The 20,116-nt window shown below is 30.9% G+C and overlaps 2 protein-coding genes across 10 annotated transcripts in view; one reads left to right on the top strand and one right to left on the bottom strand.

Moving 5' to 3' along the window:
• Shal (potassium voltage-gated channel protein Shal) overlaps nt 1–20,116 on the bottom strand; it is a 286,553-nt gene that overhangs the window by 140,194 nt on the left and 126,243 nt on the right. The window lies entirely within an intron of this gene.
• Nucleotides 1–20,116, top strand: part of LOC145968047 (glycine receptor subunit alpha-2-like) — a 294,643-nt gene that overhangs the window by 260,235 nt on the left and 14,292 nt on the right. For 4 of the 9 annotated variants that reach the window (XM_083093262.1, XM_083093258.1, XM_083093259.1 and 1 more), the window contains exon 17: nt 9,270–18,768. The exons of 1 other annotated variant lie outside the window; for it this stretch is intronic. In XM_083093262.1, coding sequence (XP_082949388.1) covers nt 9,270–9,488 — 219 coding nt within the window. In that variant the 3' untranslated portion in view covers nt 9,489–18,768. Of the gene's footprint in view, nt 1–9,269; nt 18,770–20,116 lie in introns of those variants that run through there. 4 more of the 9 variants (XM_083093255.1, XM_083093256.1, XM_083093263.1 and 1 more) reach the window with 2 other exon arrangements.

The raw sequence follows: 20,116 nt of genomic DNA, 5'->3' as shown, positions 1-20,116 counted from the left end.
TCCTCTTTTTTTTCTTCGGAAGAATTTACTACCGCAACACGTTACTTCCTGCCGACTACTTTTGGCTCGTTTCGTTTACTTTAAAAGTTTTCGCACAAGCTATCGCCATGTGTTTGCACGTACTTATCTACCTACCGCTTGCAACACGATGCTTTCAGCAACGATGCGGGCCGCTTTCGTGCCAATTGTTTTTTGGGATTAATGCGATTTCGGCTGCGGCTCCATTATGCAAGATACCTTTTCAGACAGTAAATTGGAACAGGATTCGAGAGCGAGGCAATTTGCCGGCGCGATTTCTTTTGTTTCTCCGCACGAGCATTGTTCGCGTGTTTGCAAAGCGTATTGCAGAATATTAAAAATAATATTTTTAGCACTTTTCAATATATAATGATATTATGTCATTCGTATTTCAATCAGAATAATATTATTAAATTAAAACCGAGAATTCTAAGCCAGTCTCGCAAATAATAAGTAACAAATAATTTATATAAAAAAAAGAACAAGAAAGATCCCGCGGGCAAAATGAAAGCTGAAGCATGTAATGGTGACACAAAGTTGTCATATTGCATATGGCATTTTTACAATAATAAATAAAAATAATAAAAAGATAATACGTATGTTTAAAACGAACTTCTTTAATACATTTATAATTTCTAATTGATTTTTCATCATATACCTAAAATTTTTACAAAAAATAAATTGAAAAGGAAACCAAAACGTATGAATTTATTAAAATTAATATAATTACTACTATAATAATGATATTATGCTACAATTACTATGTTTTGATTTTTATTAGCTTCATTTTTTATACAATTATATATTGCTTAGTTATTTCTCCTTTTTTTTATTAAATAAATAATTTAATTAATTCAATAAAATTAACATTTCGAACTGTCATCTTCAAGGAAATCATCTGAAAAAGGAAAAATAATCTTTTTTTTAACATTACTTCTTTCTAAAATTTATATGTTGTCCAATTTTAAATAAAATAATATTTTATTTAAGTTATTATATAATTTTGAAAACATAAAAATATTAGTTTTAAATAGAACATATTTGATGTATGGACTAATAATAAGTATTTGATTGTTGGCGAATAGAGACTTGCATTTTGCAAGCGAATATGGCTACTCAACTTGCGGCGACCTTGATCATTCGATCGTTACAAATCCTCTTATTCACGGACGCTTTCTTTGGTCGAAACACAGCAAAGCCGGTAACGTTCATTATGCAACTTTATACAAAATTCACGCAGCTTCGTAGCGCAACATACGCTATGCGGAGCATAATTAAACATTACATCTCCCGAGTCTTACAATATAATCCCAATATCCGATCAACATTATTGCAAACATTTACGATAACAATGGGACAATTTATTTAAACAATGACGTTTCTAGTGCTGCAGTGAATAAACCAAATGATTTATTCAAACTACAGTTTTTTGTGCTAAATTCGTTCATATACCCATGGATAACTTTGCGACATTTGATTCTTTTCAATAGAAATCTTGATAAAAATCACGTATGCATGTTGCTTGGGTCCTCATAATTCTACATTTTTTTACAATGTTTAATTGAATGAATTTCATATGCTTTGTAAACGTACGCACGAAAGCGTCGAATGAGTCACATATGACTCACGTATAACGTGTTAATAGTGCGTATATCAGTTGACATGACAGCAGTTGGCATGGATATAAACAGGTTAATTTAAAGGAAGAGTTCCATTTGCGTATTATTAATAAAAGTAGCTAAAATTGTGCTTAATAATCATATATTTCCTTGCATTATATCACAATTTTAATTTAATTAAAAATACCAAATATATCTTCTATTACCAATATCAATTAGATAAGGAACTGATTAATGAATTAATAATGAGGAAATTTAAAACATCATGTATATTCGAAGTAAGTTTTTCAGGCTGCAATATTTTACGTATATTTTCAATTGCAATCAATTTGCTGGCTTCGATGAAAACAATATCACAGAGATTTCGGAAAATATCAAATATAAGTATTCCAGGTGTATGAATAAGTAAGTTGCGTAAAAACTTTTCCTTGTAGTTTAATAATTCATAACAGTACGTGCTCAGAATTGAGATGAATGAAAATAAGGGGAAAAAAGGAAGCAACTATATCAGTGGTACGAAATTACCCGTATTGATCGTAAATGCTTCGCTCTGTGGTCGAGAGGGAATAGAATTTTCTCTATTTGTATTATCGAGGACTGCTCGAAATATTGTGACGAACTAGAACGAATTGTCGACACTTCGACCATTTACAAGCCGCAATAAATCCTCTTACCTCTCTTTAGCCCCTCGAAGGGCGAACGGAAGGGCTTTTAAACCGGATGACGATTAGCGTCGACGTGCGAGAAATGTAAGATCCGCCAAATCTGGCGATTACTCGAACGAGCGAAGACCATCGCTCGTTCGCAGGAAGAGTAAAAGGAAGATAGCGGGAAGGGTGGGAAAGGTCAGCTCGAAAGTACTGAAGTCGAGATTTGCACCCTCGAGTAAGGACAGACGCGGAAAAATGGCGAGATCGTTGGATAGTCGAAGTCACCGCTCGCTTCAATGAGATACACTCGGGGATGAAATATGAACAGGGATCCCATTAACGATGCATCCCCTGGCAAGAAAAAGGGACGAGTTCCTTAACGCGTGAGCGACGACGGTTTTTTCACGCGTCAGCACGAGACGTAGAACAAAGTAGAGCAGGATTCTTCGTGTTCTAGAACTTCGAAGGATCTTCTCGCAGAATTCCTATGTACATTTACTCAAGTACCCTAATCAAGCACGCACAGATACGCAAAATTGTAAGAAGGCAATTACCAAAATCGTAAATTTATACAACTGAGAATAATATTAAATTATGCGAAATATATATAAAAAGATAAAATTATTATAAAGGATACTTTTAATTAAATTACTAAGGATACTTAGAAATTACTATGATTCTTCTAAATCACTACATTTATAAAAATATGGAATAACACTGTAAAACCGCAAAGTTTCCCGTCACAAACTATCGTATTTTGATTTCATTTTCCGGCGCTTATAACCGAGAGATAATTTGATATTCTTTACGGTTCCTCGCCTTCCTCCCCGATGTATACCTGCCGAAGGGAGAAGCCGCTATCGCTTTTCGCGAGCGTTATGCTCATTTGCATTGCGTGACGAGCCCGCTTTTCGCAAGCCTTTACGTGTTATAAAGCCAGTGTGCGTTGCATGTCGTTACTCCTTCTCTCCCTTCGAGGATCCTTTATTTTTCTTCGTTCTCTGTTCCTTCTTCCCTTCTCGGTGACTCTTACCCGTTCTTATCTTGGCGGATTTTGCTTGCGCGGCCCTTCGTCCTTCTTTTACGTCCCTCTCTCCTAACGAGCAACATCGAGCGACTTCTCGACGTCGTTATTGATTAAGTGGCCACGCGAAAGCGCGCCTGGATTCTTTAATAGCGAAATTTTTATTGGCGGCCGACTCACGACGGCAATTTTCCTCCTCTCGACTTGGCGGCGACTTGGGCGGCGAAAAATTCCGAAGCACGAAACGCGACGCCACATAATCGCACAACTTAGAATGTATCGCTACTTTTAATGTCAAAAAATTCTGTTACCATGTGAAGTTTTCTTACGTCAAAAACTGTTTTATTATTTCCAAAAAATATATATTTCCTGCACACTGTTTTTATTAGTATAGTTAATTACATCGATAATTCAAATAACATAATTATATATATAATTTTTTATAAAAAAATCTTAGAAAGAGAAAAAGATAGACACACACATATAATGTGTGCTATGTATTTATATACAAAATATTTAAAAACAGTATAAATTATGTTATTTAAAAAATTCATTAATTGATAGAAATGCTCGAGAGAAATATTACTACACTCGAGAAAGAATTTTTGAGAAATGCTATAAAAATATCACATCTAAATTTGTTGTCGCTATGTATATAAAAAGAAAATAATTTGGAGAGAAACCGATTATTCATTCCACATTTAATCCTTATCAATTAGCACAATTAGCACAATTAGCACAATTATTCCATCATAATTATCTATCATCCATTTACAAGTGACATTATCGTCGCGTTATTTACACATGAACTATGTATTCGCTTCTATAATATATTGGTACCATTGTTTCATCATTGTAAGTTGCAATTACGAGTTATCTTTGAGGAACGATAGGTACAAGCGTTCCCCGATATCAAATGCATTTGGCCGATTGAAAGGGAGGGTATTGGGCGAGAAGCAAGGTCCAATAGAGAGATCGCTATTATAAGATAGATCTATCTGCTACTAACTGCATACTGAGTGCTCCAGAATTCGCTTTACTTTCTCAATAATACATATGCTAATTAGTTTTCTACAAAAAATTTTCACAAAAATTTAGAGACTTTTCCACGTAATATTATATATTTTATACAAATTAATTTAATTTAATTTTGAATATTATGTTTTTGTAATAATTTTTTTATGAAATATATATTGTCTGAATACAGTTTATACATTCAAAATAAGATAAAAAATATGTAAGAAATATAATAAATATATAAGATATTTTTCCTTTGCATATTACTAAAGTTAAAAGTATTTAAATTGTTTAATTGCTTATATTCCAAAAAACTGCTTATTAAAATAATTAATAATATTTTTAAATCAATCAAAAAATTTGTATCAGAAAGAAAATTTGAAAAAATACTGAGGACACCTTGTATATCTCGTATCTCTTCTCTTTCCTGTCAACATACACGACGCCACGTTTTGACGTAATCACTCCTACGTTCAGAAATTCAATTAGTCGATCATTAATAAGGGATTCCTTCTGACGGAAGAGATAATAGTACCTGCCCCATCGTCAGCTGCAGTTGCACCTGCCGGTGCACTACACTGCATCTTGCACCTGTCTTCATTCACGCGGGGATAAATGGCCGATCCCATGACGACGCCAGCTGTAAGGAGAACCATTAGTTTCCGGTGATCGCGAATTGAGATCGTCCTTTGTAGGGAACTGCACGATCATGCTCGAGTCTTAGTGCTGCACTTTAGCTTACGACATTTCTTTGGAGTTATTGATTTTCTATGATAAGCACAATTACTGCTGCACGATTACTGCTGCTTAATTTCAGTTTATACTACTTGGGGAAAGTCTGAATAATTTTGAACTGTACTACTGAACATAAAAAAAATTTGATTTTTATTTTTTAAAATCTCTTATTTTGCGCGCTCTCTCTAATAAACTCTTAGACTAACATATTACCCATAATTAATAGTTTTGTTTAAAATTAAGCAATTAAGCATTTCGATTTATGTTACTTGAAAATGACCTTAATTTTCAATCGTACTATTAATAAATATAATTTTTATTTGATTGAATTTCTTCATATTTTTATTGTATTATATATAATGTTAGATATTTCATAAGTGAAATAATAATAACTAGTTATTTCATAAGTGAAATAATAATAACAATTATTTTAGAAATTATATAAATACAATTTTGAGAATTTTGTGTGTTAAAATGTATGGAATTTATCGTGGAAAATATCGACTACTTTTAATTTTGATTCTAAAAATTTATTACATATAAATTATTTAATGGAAAAAAAAAAAAATATATATATATATATATATATATATATAACCTCAATAAAAATTTACTGAAATTAATTTCCACCTATGATCATGGCCTTAATAATTTTCATTCCTAAGCCGCTTAGGATCGCTTACATTGCGGATCCTTTGTGGATAAATTCAACATTATTCGTAGCAGACTTTCTAAAATTAGATATTTATGTAAATAATTTATTAGCTTTACCTGTATATATTTACTCGTGCATTCGCAAATATCCGAATAATTGTATTAGCGCGTATCTGCCTGTAAAGCGAAATTATTTCAGAACACAATTTCGAAACGCGACGTAATACGGATGTACTTCTAACCATGGATTAATATGGTAGAAGAGGCACGTACCGCATAATACAAGAGAGCGTAAATTAGAACAACCATCGACCTACCGGTGAGTTTCGTCGTGTGGCACGGTTTGGCATTAATTAAAGCATAACGTTAAACAACCAGCGTAAACAACGGAATGTTACATTCAGTATGAAATCGCGGCAATTCATGATCGATTTGATCACTATTAATCATTTCGATCACTATTAATTATTTCAATAGGGCAATACAATTATTATAATGAGAATACTTCTTCGAAGAAAAAAATTAATGAGCAATAGCTAACAATTGTTAAGAAAAATTGAATAGCTAAATATTGTTTATTAAACAGATACATGAAAGATATTATTTTGTGCGTGTAATTATTTTATATTTATTGAGCAACCTTATTTGAAATATCAAATACTTTTAATATATATAATGTATTATTAATTAAAAGAGCATTATTAATTAAAAGCATATAATTATTGTTACGCAAAATAAAGTCTTCTTTATTAATGTAAAATGTTCCTATTAATTAATTTAATCAACAATAAAACAATATACATTTTTCAACATGAACAGAAACCTCTATAAAATTATCTAATTTGAATTTTAAAAATGATTTGGGTTTATTTAACTTCATTAAAATCCCTGTTGTGAATTATTTAGCATTTCCACTGTGGGACTGATTTTTCGCTAAAGAAACAAAGGGAATCTCACGGAAGATCATTCTACGTATGTTATATATGTATTATTTCATGTTCTGAGGCAAGATTAAATAAAATATTATCCAGGGAAAAAATTAAGCACGTGTCGGCTGATGTTAAAACACGACGAGAGATAAGCAGCGCAATCCACGAGGTAAAAAAGTAGGAGTTACATATTCGCAGCATACAATACTGTTGCGAATCTGCCGGATAATCCCGATGGAAAAAAAAAGCCACGCCGCGCATTTGCATTCAAAGCTGGATTATTCTGGCAGGGAAACCGAGCACACACATAGCAATTAAAAGCCTCCCCAACTTCTCGTCGTAACAAAATTATGATGATATGGCAAAAAGTAAAATAAGTAACCAGCGACTTTCACATACTCAACCATTCTATTTAATGCACAAATTATACAACGCAAAATTTTTAAACAATGAGCTCGTTTACGCTCGTTTTACGATCATTTTACGATCGAAAAATCTTTGCAGGGCTATAATTTTCCAAAATAAATTATAAATTGCATTATAAAACTATTTTCTTATTGTTACTTTTTTTATTACTATTTTCTTTTTATTATACAATTATTTTCTTTTTATTCACGTATGTAATATTTATAATATTTATTTTTTTTCCTATACATTATTTTAAGTTATAGCGTTATGGCGAAAAATCACTTGCGAAAAACAATCAAGTTTAAAAAATGTTTCTAAAGATTTTTATATCTCTATGTAATTGAAAATTCTAACTTGCTTTTCTTTATTTTTATGCGACATGCTTGCCATTTTTACTATAGATGAAAAGAAACCGCGAAACATACCGAGAATGTGTCTGGCCAGGTTTTTAGGCTAATTGAATGGAATTGCGCGAAACAGTAATGACCTAAACACAGCCGGACAAAAGCCCAGTGCGATAATTCATTTTACGTATTGGCTCGTGCTAATTGTAGTCCCGAGTTTCTCGCGCGCTACGGGTTAATTACCGAATATACGGATACACTGCAATGTTCGCGATATCTTTACTGTTGCCGCGACATGTCACAAGTATTCTATAAAGTATCTTAAATCGTGAAGAAGATATAAACAATCGTTCTATATGAATTTCAGAGAAGTAGAGCTGATATTTTTATATTAAATATTAGATCTTATCTATTATCTAATATAAAAATATCAGATATATATCGCCGCAATTATAAAAATGATTCAAATGAATATCTTCCTTTCCCGAGAAAGAGACAAACATTCTTTTTTATAATATTAAGATCATGAAAACACTATTAAAATCATTTTGCGTTAAAATAAAAATGCATTTTTAATAGATTGTTCGAAAATATATTTCAAATTAAGTAACTCATCCGCACGTTCTTTTTAGACACTAAAGATATAATCAAGTTAAGAGTGTGTACATATAATTAAATTTGTTTAGAGTTTGTATATTTTTAATAGATTGTTCGAACGTAATCTCACATTAGGACTTAGCCGTCTGTTCTTTTTCATGGACACCAAAACTATAATTCATCGAATTCGTCGAAAGTTTCATTCCATACTGAAAGCTACGCCGGCTCGTCACGGCGAAGTTATTCGCGCAAGATTCCAGCTTGCACGCGGAATTTAATCTCATTGAAAACCTCGCTCGGCGCGAAACGAGCGAACGAAACGCCGGCGACGAGAAATCTGGTTGGGCCACGTGGCGCACCAGAAAGATATCACCAAAAATCGCTTTCAGCCTCACGGATTTCTACGCCGGAAATTAAAGATTCAACGAGCCGAGGGTAATTTTGGGGACGGGGAACAAGGATCGCACGTGGAGAGTAGCGGGAGAGGGTTGAAAATGGAAATCGATGCCGAATTCGGTCTGGGAGAAAGTAGGGAACGAAGAAAATGAGGGAGGAGGGAGAACATTCGACGTCGTTAAATCGTATTCGGGAGAAACTCGAATTCTGCAAGAACAACTATCGATAGTGAAGCGGAAAATACGTGTGTTTTTGCGGAGATTATACTTTCGCGGAGAGAATTTATTCGGATCATTATATAACGATTTAGAATTTACTACGGCTGTCTTTGTTTTTTTATTTGCAGATTCTTTCTAATCAAGGTAACTTTTCTTAAATATATTTTATCAATTGTGATTAATCCATTTTTATGTACTAATAGTTATTAACCATAATACACTTTGTTGCCAAAATGACAATATTATAAACAAAATTACTGAAAAAAATCAATTTTTATTTGTAATATGTGCCTTGAGACTTAAAAACGATTGGTATTTCTTCTTTCATTTGAAGTGTTTATATTTTATATTTGTATAAAATTATATGAAGGATCTAATAATAAATAAAAACTTTAGAGAAGAACACATTATCATGTATGAATTTGAACGAGAGCATTCTGCGAATTTATAACTATATTGGAACATTAGATTTCAAACAAGAATATGATATCATAATAGATATAAAAAAAAATTCTCGATTAAATATTAAATAAATATTAATATTATAAATAAATAAGTGCCAAAAGTTAAAATTTATTAAATTAGAATCTGCTTTGAATTTTTTAATATTGAACTAGACGCTTTTTTACAAACGCACTGATCGGGATATTCGATTTGCAGGAGGAGTGCGCGTCAATGATGCAAGATCTCAGCGACAAGATCAACAACAAGCACCACGAAGTGCATTCGCATCCGCTGCTCTCGATCTTCAAGATGGCCGAGGTCGAGGTAAAAATGCCATATAGTAACGAGGCTGCTGTCTTCAGGTCATCGTCAGCGCTTCTCGTCGTTCTACTGGCAGTCTGCCTTTTCGGTTCGACGTATCTTTTCGATTCGTGACAGGGACATCGTAGAAACTCCATAAGAAATCTATATCGAACCTCTCCCTCGCGAAGGATCGCCACGTGTCGCGAACACGCGGTCACGGAGATTCCGACAGTGGAATTTATCCGGAAGAAAGAGGACTGGTGGCCTTGAAGGCTACAGAACAACGAAGAGAAGGATTTTTCACTTTCTCCTCGATCGCCGTGATCTATGTATTGTAAGGATTGATCGACAGATCCGCACGATAATTCCTACACACGTTTCACGATCGCGAATCGCGCCGTTCAAAATATTATTAAATGCATATGGATATTTAATGATATTTTTGTCATTGTACCTCGATATGTAGCCTCATCGAGTCTCGTTCTTAATCCTTTAATTGCCGCGATCCGAATAATTCCAAATTTAATATTGGAACGTGCAATGATTGCGTAGGAAGTTATTTTCTTAGAATAAAATGCTAAATTTACAAAGAGGAATATTCCTAATTTTAGCATATTCTAGCTCTTATTTATTTTATCTTCTTTACATACTTTTTGCTATATAATTATATAAAGAATATTAGGATATTTGAAAAAACTGCACATGTTTGAAATTGCACTGAAACTATCAATATATAATAATCGCGATTTGCGAGTTTTCTATTTTCAAAATGCATATAAAAAAGTGAATAGTTCACACAGATATTGTAACAATATATTCATTGCAAGTTCCAGCATTTTGAAAACATTTAGTACAGATGCTAATAATTCTGAATAAAGATATATCCTATTGGAAAATAATTCATACAGAAAGTAGTGCTGTTATGCTGCTCGATACTCAAAGGATTAACGACGAATGATCGATGATACTTTTGACGATTGAAGTCACTTTGAGTCGAGTTTGATACGAGAATACATTTGTCGAATGCTCGAAATCAAATGGAAATTATTGGCCAATCGCGTTTTCATTTTACGCATTCGATATGTAATTCGCCGTCAGAAGTGTCTTGTGACGAGATTGTCGCGCGATCGACATGCAATCGATGTAACTTCAACACAAGAGTTGCTTCACAAGCATTAACAGTGGTGCGCGGTGCTGATGTTTGATTACACGATGATTTGCAAATGAATGATTAATGGAGAATAATTGAGATATACATTGGAAAACATTAAAAACTAAATAATCGAAATTTTTGCGTTTTAATACGTAAAGTTAGCTAATATATATAAGTGTAAATGATATATATTCTATATAAAATATATATAGAATAAGTTTCTTCTCTTGATGCCTAATCTTGATTGGCAGAAAAATTAGACTTGTTAGAATCATGTTGAGGTAGTCAATTAACGCAGAGTTTGCGGATAGCTATGAATTGAATACTTTATTGCAAATTGTTGAAAGATATTACATATATATGTATATATTCGAAGTATTTATTTTTAAATGTTAAAGATTTTCGCGATTATATAATTGTTGATATTACATCGCAATGTTAGCGTTAACAAAAACTAAACGTTTCGCACGAAGTCAGCATTGCACTTTCGATGCAATCGGTCAGGTAACAATCTCGGCAAGTTAATCGAAAAAAGGTAGGCATTCAAAAAATCGAGTAAATAAAAAATAAATGGAAAAAATCGTAATATTGAAATTAACCTTACGCGAGAAACGAGAGAAATCGAGATAGAGAACGATAAGCGCGATTCGGGATCGTTCAAAACTAGGATACGACGCGTGTATAATAAATCGATCATAGCGCGAGAGATCTGTATAAATGGCTAAGCACTGATCTACTGTATAATTAATGGCCAAGCAACGCAAATCTCCTCCTGTACTGGACCATTAGGTGTTTGTTAAAGTTGAAAACCCGAAATCATACGTGCATCTGCGATGCGTCGCGAGAGGCTCGAGTGTGTAGATAAATGTAGATTGTTATAGTGACATAAGTATAAAAAAAGGTGTGTAATAGACATAGGCTGGAAATACGATCGAACGAGAAAGTCGATCGTGGCCCGCGCGTTTCCAAGTTTTCTCGTGTCGATGTATTTTGCACTTAACCGATCTTATAATTAGTAAAAATAATCTCTCAATTTTTTATCATTATCTCATTATCAGTATTATTGAGCTATAATTATATTTAAATATTATTAGAAATATAGACGATTCAGAAAATTTAAAAGACAAATCGTCCAATCAAATTTTTGTTAATAAAAGATGGCCTATTTTTAAAATTAATAAAATTTGACACAAATCTAATGTATGACTAATTAATTTGCTTAGAATAAAAACAACCATGTTATTGAAAAATAGATACAATTTTTTTCTTACTTATAACAAAGAAGATAATTTATTCGTTAAACATCTGAACAATGAATTATTCATAATGTTGGTATACTTTTATTCCCTTCGCTCTTTTATCTTTCGTATTCGTGTCATTGATTATTTTATCAACCGACGACATCGATAAAAGCGATAAATATCAATGCGAGCGACGCCTCGCGTCTCCATAATTACGACGCGCAGTGTCAATAGTTCGTGACTATGGAAGGCATTCCTATATAAGCGGTCGATTTGTCAGCCTGGAAGACGAGAGGGAGATACGAAGCGGAAAACTTGTAAACGGTAGGCAAATGCTTGACATTTACAAATTACTCAGAAATTCACGAACTGGAATTATTCAGCAAGCTAGAGAAGTCCTTCCGCTGACTCGATCATAATCTCGATACCGGCGATTAATAATCCTCGAGATTCCTGTAATTATTCCTTCCTGCGATGGATTCATCACTACTATCACGCTTTTTTTCAGATGGCATTAGAATATAATGAATTTAATGCTCTTCAAGAATTTCGAAAATGATCTGAATTTGATATCAAGTTTTAATGATTCTTTTATCATTAATTTATTTTGAATAAAAGAATTTAATATGTTCGTACAAAAAATTCAATATATTTTCTAATTCTGAACGTAACAAGATTCATTTATCATAAAAACAGAATAGCTGAATATAGATAACATTTTAATTAAGTTTAAGACATTTATTTTATTTTTTGCTTTTTAATTGTGCTAAAAAATTATCACACATTTATATTATTTATTAATGATTTATTTCTTTTTTTATAACCAAACGCTTAACTAATTATGAAGAAATAATAAAAGTAAAAATATATACATTGTCAATCTCATATGTTTTAAATCTCATTTTCTTTTATCTCAATCGTAAAAAATATTGTTTTAAAAATAATTTTGTAGTTTCTCTTACTTTAATTTAATAATTTTAATTTTCTAATTTATCTATTACTTATTTATCTTTCTATTTTTCTATTTTTTTATTATCGTAAAAAATTGCAATCGATAAATGAAAAAAATAAATCCTTGAAAGTAGATATGGATTATACGAAGAGTCGATGAGATGCAACGAACGAAATGATTATTACGAGGACTTTCGTTATTCTTGCGACTTTCGCCATTTAAACAAAGTAATGAGAATCCGTCAGATGGGATCCCGAGGATTATAATTGCGCTGAAGCTTCAGGCGAATCCATGTGACCCTCCGGAGTTAACTAACGGAAACTCGCTAGACAATGTAGTGGCAGGAACAATACGGCAAATAAATAGAGTCCTTCTATGCGTACTATACTCTATAAATACACGTTATGTAAGTGCATATACATATATAAATATAAATATAGGTAACGCGCGAGATAAAGGCGGACAGCCAGCGCGTTCTGGCTGTCATATTGTTTGTACATGGACGACAAGTACGAATAAGACGACAAGTTATAATACGGTAATTCAATTAGGTAGCATTCGTCGATCTTAGGCGCGAATGTGAGTTGCGTCTTTTTTGTGGGAGTCCTGCGTGCGAAATGCGAGAGTGCGTTTGTGCAAGCCACTTATTTTCTGCGCCCTCTTTCCTAAATTATCGTCACATTAAAAATTAGTGTAAGTGATATTATAGCACATGACGAAATAATTATATAAACATGGATATTGGTCTTTTATTCTTCCGTTATTAATGATTAACTGTTATTTATTTTAAAATGTAAAATAAATTGAAAGCTGATATAGACAGTTTATAAGCGTAACACTGAAAATTTTACGTCCGTGCTATTTGTAAATTTGCGATATACATAAGGTAAATAGAAATTGATATTCTCGTATTTCAGATATAAATAATATAATAATTTAACAAGATTGACTTATATCTTTTTCCGATGTGTGTTTGTTAATTTTGACTAATAATTAATAATATTCTTTAACGAGACAGGAAACAAATATTTTATTTAATAATGGCAATTTAATAGAAATTATTGTGTTAAACCAACAAGAGGAAAAAGAGCGCAGGACAAATTGTGCGTGCGCGACGTGGAAAAGCAATAATGTATAAAGTTTAGGAACCGCGGGCACATCGCTCAAAGAGACAGCAGATATTAATGTCACGTTATACATACACGCACGTAGCAAGAATACATGTTGATTAGTTAAAAAACGGCGAGGCTAATCGTTTCAACGGCGACGAGATGGACTCTTCGAGGAAAATCGATCGAGAAGTGAGATAAATCTCTCAATTTCGATCAATCTCGAAGACATGGACCAAATGCGAGGATCTCGCAAGAAGTGGATCAAGGTTGAAGGATCAAGATTGAGAGATCTTCTTTTAATCCGCGAAGCGAAAATATTATGCATCAAGCGAATGCACGGGCACGGGCGTCTCAAATTTGTGTCATTAATTATTATATTGCAAATATAAATCTAATTAAGATGCACATCCGATTATAATGCATGTATAAAAAATTTAACTTGGGGACTCAATTCAATTAGTTTGATATGACACTTGCTAGAAATGCAAATTACATACTTTATTGTCTTGAATTATGCCTTCGTTAATTTAATGCCTATATTAACTCGGTGTATTTAATAGGTGTTTTCATTAATCATATTGCATAGAAATATCACGTATCAATTATTATAATTCTGCACATTTGCCTTCATATATTTTAATTAATAATCGATAAAACGTGCATTCGAAATCATGCTGGATTTGAATTAAATCTTTACTCGGATATTACACGATCGTTGTTCTCAGAATGCTCTATATTCGACCTTGATCGACATGGGGTGTCTCGAAAATACGCCCGAGTAGAATAACTCTCGCGGACTCGACGGCGTTTGCTCGAAGGCGCTTGCTGCATCGGAATGTAAATACTTGCGCAAAAAATTAACGCCCCCGGCGAACGTAGAACGCCGATTATAGACGCACGAATCAGCCGATAAGAACCATTACGCTCAATTACTACTCACTGGCAAGGTACTTTTGACGCACTGTTCGCTAAAGGGAGGGCGAGTAGCTTTAATACTGCTGCGTTCGACGGATGCAACTTTCCTCCGCGAAGCACGGACATTTCGCAGAACGATGTGTGTGTCAATTCGCAAACATGTTTGCAAACGAGCTCTATTTTATTACGAGAGATTTTCTTACGAACTTGTATAACACACAGAATTTTTATTATACATTTAATTATATTGCGTACAAAGTCTTTTATTGGAGATTTTATTATATGTTTTACGTTACATACGCACGAAAAACGTATTGTTTCTTCGATAATTTTTTTTCTGGACTTTTTAATTTAATTTCTCTTTCCATTCTTTACAAAATCGAGCTCTGCAGATGCAGATATCTTGCCAAAAGCATTTTTCTTTTTTTTAATTTTTGTTTTTTTTTAATGAATATGCTGGGTCGTATGTAGCGTATATACACGCGCAATCATTATTAATCTACGCTAGACATTACGCGTGTATCTATTCGCGGCCATCTCATACGGTCCAGCTGAATCAGATAATCAAATATACCCGACGCCAAAGTCGCGGAGACTGCACGTGGCCTAATTACTCTCCGTAACATATTGCGCATTAGATATATGCGCACGTCGAGAAATCACGATTTGAAACGATAATAATATCTAGCTTGCTATCTAGATCTCATAAATATGGCAAGACGCTCAGTCATTCCTGTCATATTTTATCATATCATAAATGCATCTTAAGATAGTTTAATAAGAAGTTCATCAATATAATTTGAAGGAAAATTTCTCTCTTTTAAAAGTCAGAAAAATGTAATAGTTAATTTGTATGTAACATAATTTTACTTTTTTCTTTCCTATCAGAATAATATTTTTTTATTTTATTTTGACTAGTTTTGTTTTTTCTCTTACAAAGTTTTAATTAACATTTCCTGTATCATCGTTACATTATAATTTCCGTGTTTCGTGCGAGCGTGAGAATGACTGCTTAATTGTAAAAACCGACACGAGGGCAATGCAATAATTACGCATGCATGCGAGATCGCGCACATGTGTGTGAGTATGTGTGACCGATGCATCGAAAGACATGTATTATAAAGGGCCCGCTTTGTAACTGCGACGTTACTTTATGAGAAGATAACTGATACGATGATCCTGCTTGAGAGAGGAGTTTTGATAAACTTCCATTTTGTTTTTTTCATATATATATATATATATATATATATATATATATATATATCTCCTCTTGCGTTAGTATAAAATTTATGTCGCATTTTGTTTGCAAAACGATGTGTTTTGTGAACATCAAGAGATTTATCAGTTGTATATAAATCTTGTTCGTTTAATCGAATAAATTAATTACTAATGGATAATGGAAAAAAGTCACAAAATAGCGATCTGTACGTTGTAAATTACATGGTTCAAAGTTTAATTTTAATCTTGCATAGAAACCAAAAGGTTTAATTAGTAATTGTATTGCGTTGGTTGAAATCAATACTGTTCCATTCAATGTGCATATTAAATATTCTCCCCACATAGTTTCTATTATAAATTATTTTAATAATTTCTCATGCATTTCGGTTTCATGCAATCTGACAAATTTATCATTTCAATTTATGATAAATTAAAACAATTCTGTAATTATTTATAAATGGTGCTCTCAAGCAAAATTCTCAACGAAGCAATGTCGCGATTACAAGGTACGTGATTTCTCTTCGAGATATTAATTCTTCCAAATGGGCTACGGGCGTGGGTCTTCGTACAAACCATGTATAAATTCTAACTTTCTCGCGTATCGTGTACTGTATCAATCGTTGCGATTTGTATATCAACTGTGCGATTACTATTTGATCGAACTGAATCATCAACAATTTAACAAAGTTCTAAGAATACGCATTTTTCTGTAAGATGCTCTGTAATTCTTTATCAACCGTCGTAATTTAATGAATTAATTTAGAAAGTATGTACAATATTTAAAAAAATCGGCTCAAGCGCGAATATAATCGAGAATGTTTGAATCAAATGACTCAATCATATCAATTATTTATTCAAGCAATGGCACTCTATTACGATTTGATCTATATATCGTATTCCTTTAAAACGTTATATATTAATGAAATTAGATTAATTCAGAAAAACGTTCTTAATTAAATAGAAATATCTTCACATAAATGTAAAACGAAACTTTTGAAAGTTACAATGCCACAAAGTGGTGTTAAAATTTAAGAATTTTACAAAAGTCCGGTTATATATTTCAAAAATTAATAATTTTGAAGATTTATAGCGTCGGGTAATAATTTCGAATTAAAACGAATAAAAAAAATGTCATAAATTTTGTAACAAAGTTACACAGTTAATAGTAATTTTACAATGAGTCCTTTAATATATAAAAATGTTCACCAGAAATTGTTACAACGCAGAAATAGTGCTACATGTTAAAATTTCATGGGACGACTTTGTTACTATTTTCAATATAGTGTTATCAAGAAAATTAATCTATAAATTCGATGAAAAAATAGAAAAAAAATTGCATCAAACGCAAAAAATATCTATAAAACAATTTTTATAATATTATACAATTAAAAAACATCTACTTCCTTCGCATGTTATCCTTAAACCATGTGCATCAATTCTATATACAGTATGTATTTTTTTAATAATATTGAAAAAATTAGAGATTTCATTAAAAGATGCGTTAATTGTTAAAAATATACATTTTATTTTAAAATATATATTTTGATTTTTATTAAGTAACTTTTGACAAAAAATACATACATAGATATATATTAGTACATATTAATATACTTTGTAATGAAATATTTCGTTGTTAATATAAATATATTTGATTTCCATTATATATTAATATTATGCTTATCATTTCTTTTTTACGATAATAGATATTTGTATCGGATAATGGTTTAAGGTGCTACAGATCTACATTATAAACACCTGAATATAACAATTCGTCTGTAACTGTCAATTATGTCATATCCAACGATTCGTCATTCTCTTACAGTCATATACTTTGAGATTTATATAATAAATGATATTATTATTATAATAATTAATATTAGGAGATTTTAAGATGTTATAAATATGAATTAATTTAATCATTAGACAATTGCGAAGTACGAAGACCCGCGAAATCGGTTATGCCAGCGATTTTGAACATATTTTGCAACAAATGAGATCGGAAGATGAACGAATCGAAATTATAATGATTATATGATTATTTATTAGTTCTTAGAATCAATTAATTCCTTGCGTCATTATATTTAATTTATTTTAATTTAATAAAATGTTTATCAAAAATTGGTTGTATAAAAATGAATTATCGAAATATTCGAAAAAAAAAATTTCAATAAAATCAGATATTGAGCTGAATATCAATTGAATTTTGAACTGAATTATAGTTATGAATAAATAAAGTAAAACAAATTGAAAAGTATGAAACATAATAATTGTTAATAAATTCAATATATTGAAGTAAATATAATATTACACTTTTTTTATTGCACATAACATTAATTAATATTTACATGTAAATATTATACTAATTTTAATATTTATTTAAAGATATTAAGTTTTTTTATTAATTATATTTGACATTTTATAATATATTTATTATAAAAGTATATTTACAAATTGTATAGCAATATATTTACGAAAATTAAAAGACGCAAGGAATTATAATATGCAGTTTTACTATTTTCACGTTTAAACCCGAAGAACAAGATAGATAATGATAGTTTCTAATTAAACATATCAAAGCCTCATTGAAAAGGCTAGCCAAAAAGGAATATTCAGATTTCTATTCTGATTTGGCATAGATACCCTTTTTTCGATCTTTCTTTTTGCGACAAGAAACACATGTGAGAGCTCGCAAAGCGGCTCTATCGCGCAATAATGCGCAGCTTCCAAGGATTATCTTGGGAAAATTAATATATGATATATAAATATACAAGAGAATCCTGTCCACTGGAGTTATTGTTTATTCATTCACCACTCAACCAATTATTTCCTTTCATTTAGAACAATAATATTTTCTAATTAATTTTTAGTTACATTTTTAGTTACATTTATATTTCTTAATTATATTTTAGTTATATTTATATCACTTATATATAAATATAAATATAATTTTATATAAATTGTGTGCAATTATTTTTAATTTCCATAATTATATTTTATATACAAATTAAATATGTTTTTAAATTATTTCCTTAAATTTTAATATAATAAATATTTTTTACATTTTATTTTATTATAGTTTTCATATAGTTTTCAATAGCATCATATTTTGATGTTTAATGCTCTATATATACATACTAAATTATATTGTATATAATGTTATATTAAATTAATCCTATGTTAAATTGTAAAGTATAACACAAAATATTATTATTATTATTAACGGATTTTATATGACTGCAAGTTGTGTCTTAGTTTCTTTTTATTTATCCTTAGGACTATTTGAGATTTTAAAAAAATCCTAATGATATATTCCACTAAGCCTGACAGCCTTACTTACTGGCTAAGCTAATCGGAATCCGCAATCATTTAAGATTTAGGAAGAAATCGAAAAAGGAGATAAACATCCCTTTTATCGCGGACTAATTATTATTATCAACGAACGCAAAGATGTTACTTGCTCTTGTTTGCGTTAGCAATTTAATAATAAGACATATGCATTTAAATTGAAAAAGAAAAGAAGCTCCTTCTTTTGCCGATTAATTATCGGCAGATGAGCGTTAATATTTCACGCTCGTTAACGATGAAAATCATGCGATTTTACAATCATTTGTTAGATTTCATTTAAATATAATTTTATTTTAACTAATTGTAAGATAAAGCCAAGTTATTAATCAAAATTGATTGATTAAAATTTTTATAGTATATATAATTTATATACATATATATAATTTATAATAAAATAATTATAATAAAATAATTAATGTAACATTTGTGTCATTTAATATTATATCAGAAAATATCATCTCACATGTCATATCACATTATACGTCAGATCATTTAATTGATTAATTACTTGGCCTTACATTAAGTTAAAGTAAGAAACAGTGTCATCAAATTCTACAATATGGCTGAGTTATAAAATATTAGATTAACATCGATGCACGTTATAAAAATAAGTTAGCATCACATGTAATTAATAAAATTACTAGTATTCTTTAAAATTACTTATATTCTTTATTCACTAAATTGGATAAAATATGATAAAATTCGATTAATTAATTAAAATTACTAGTGTTCTTTATTCAATAAATTAAATGTAAAATCTAATACAAATCTATACAAAATGAAAAACATTTTTTCTATTGCTTCTTTAATTTATATTTTAATTT

The sequence above is a fragment of the Camponotus vicinus genome, unplaced genomic scaffold (assembly GCF_025532165.1).
Source record: "Camponotus vicinus isolate PSW18456_S1 unplaced genomic scaffold, iyCamVici1.0 SCAF_3, whole genome shotgun sequence".
NCBI classification, from domain to species: domain Eukaryota; kingdom Metazoa; phylum Arthropoda; class Insecta; order Hymenoptera; family Formicidae; genus Camponotus; species Camponotus vicinus.
Note: the sequence above shows the minus strand (reverse complement) of the source record. Positions and strands in the feature narration are given on the sequence as shown.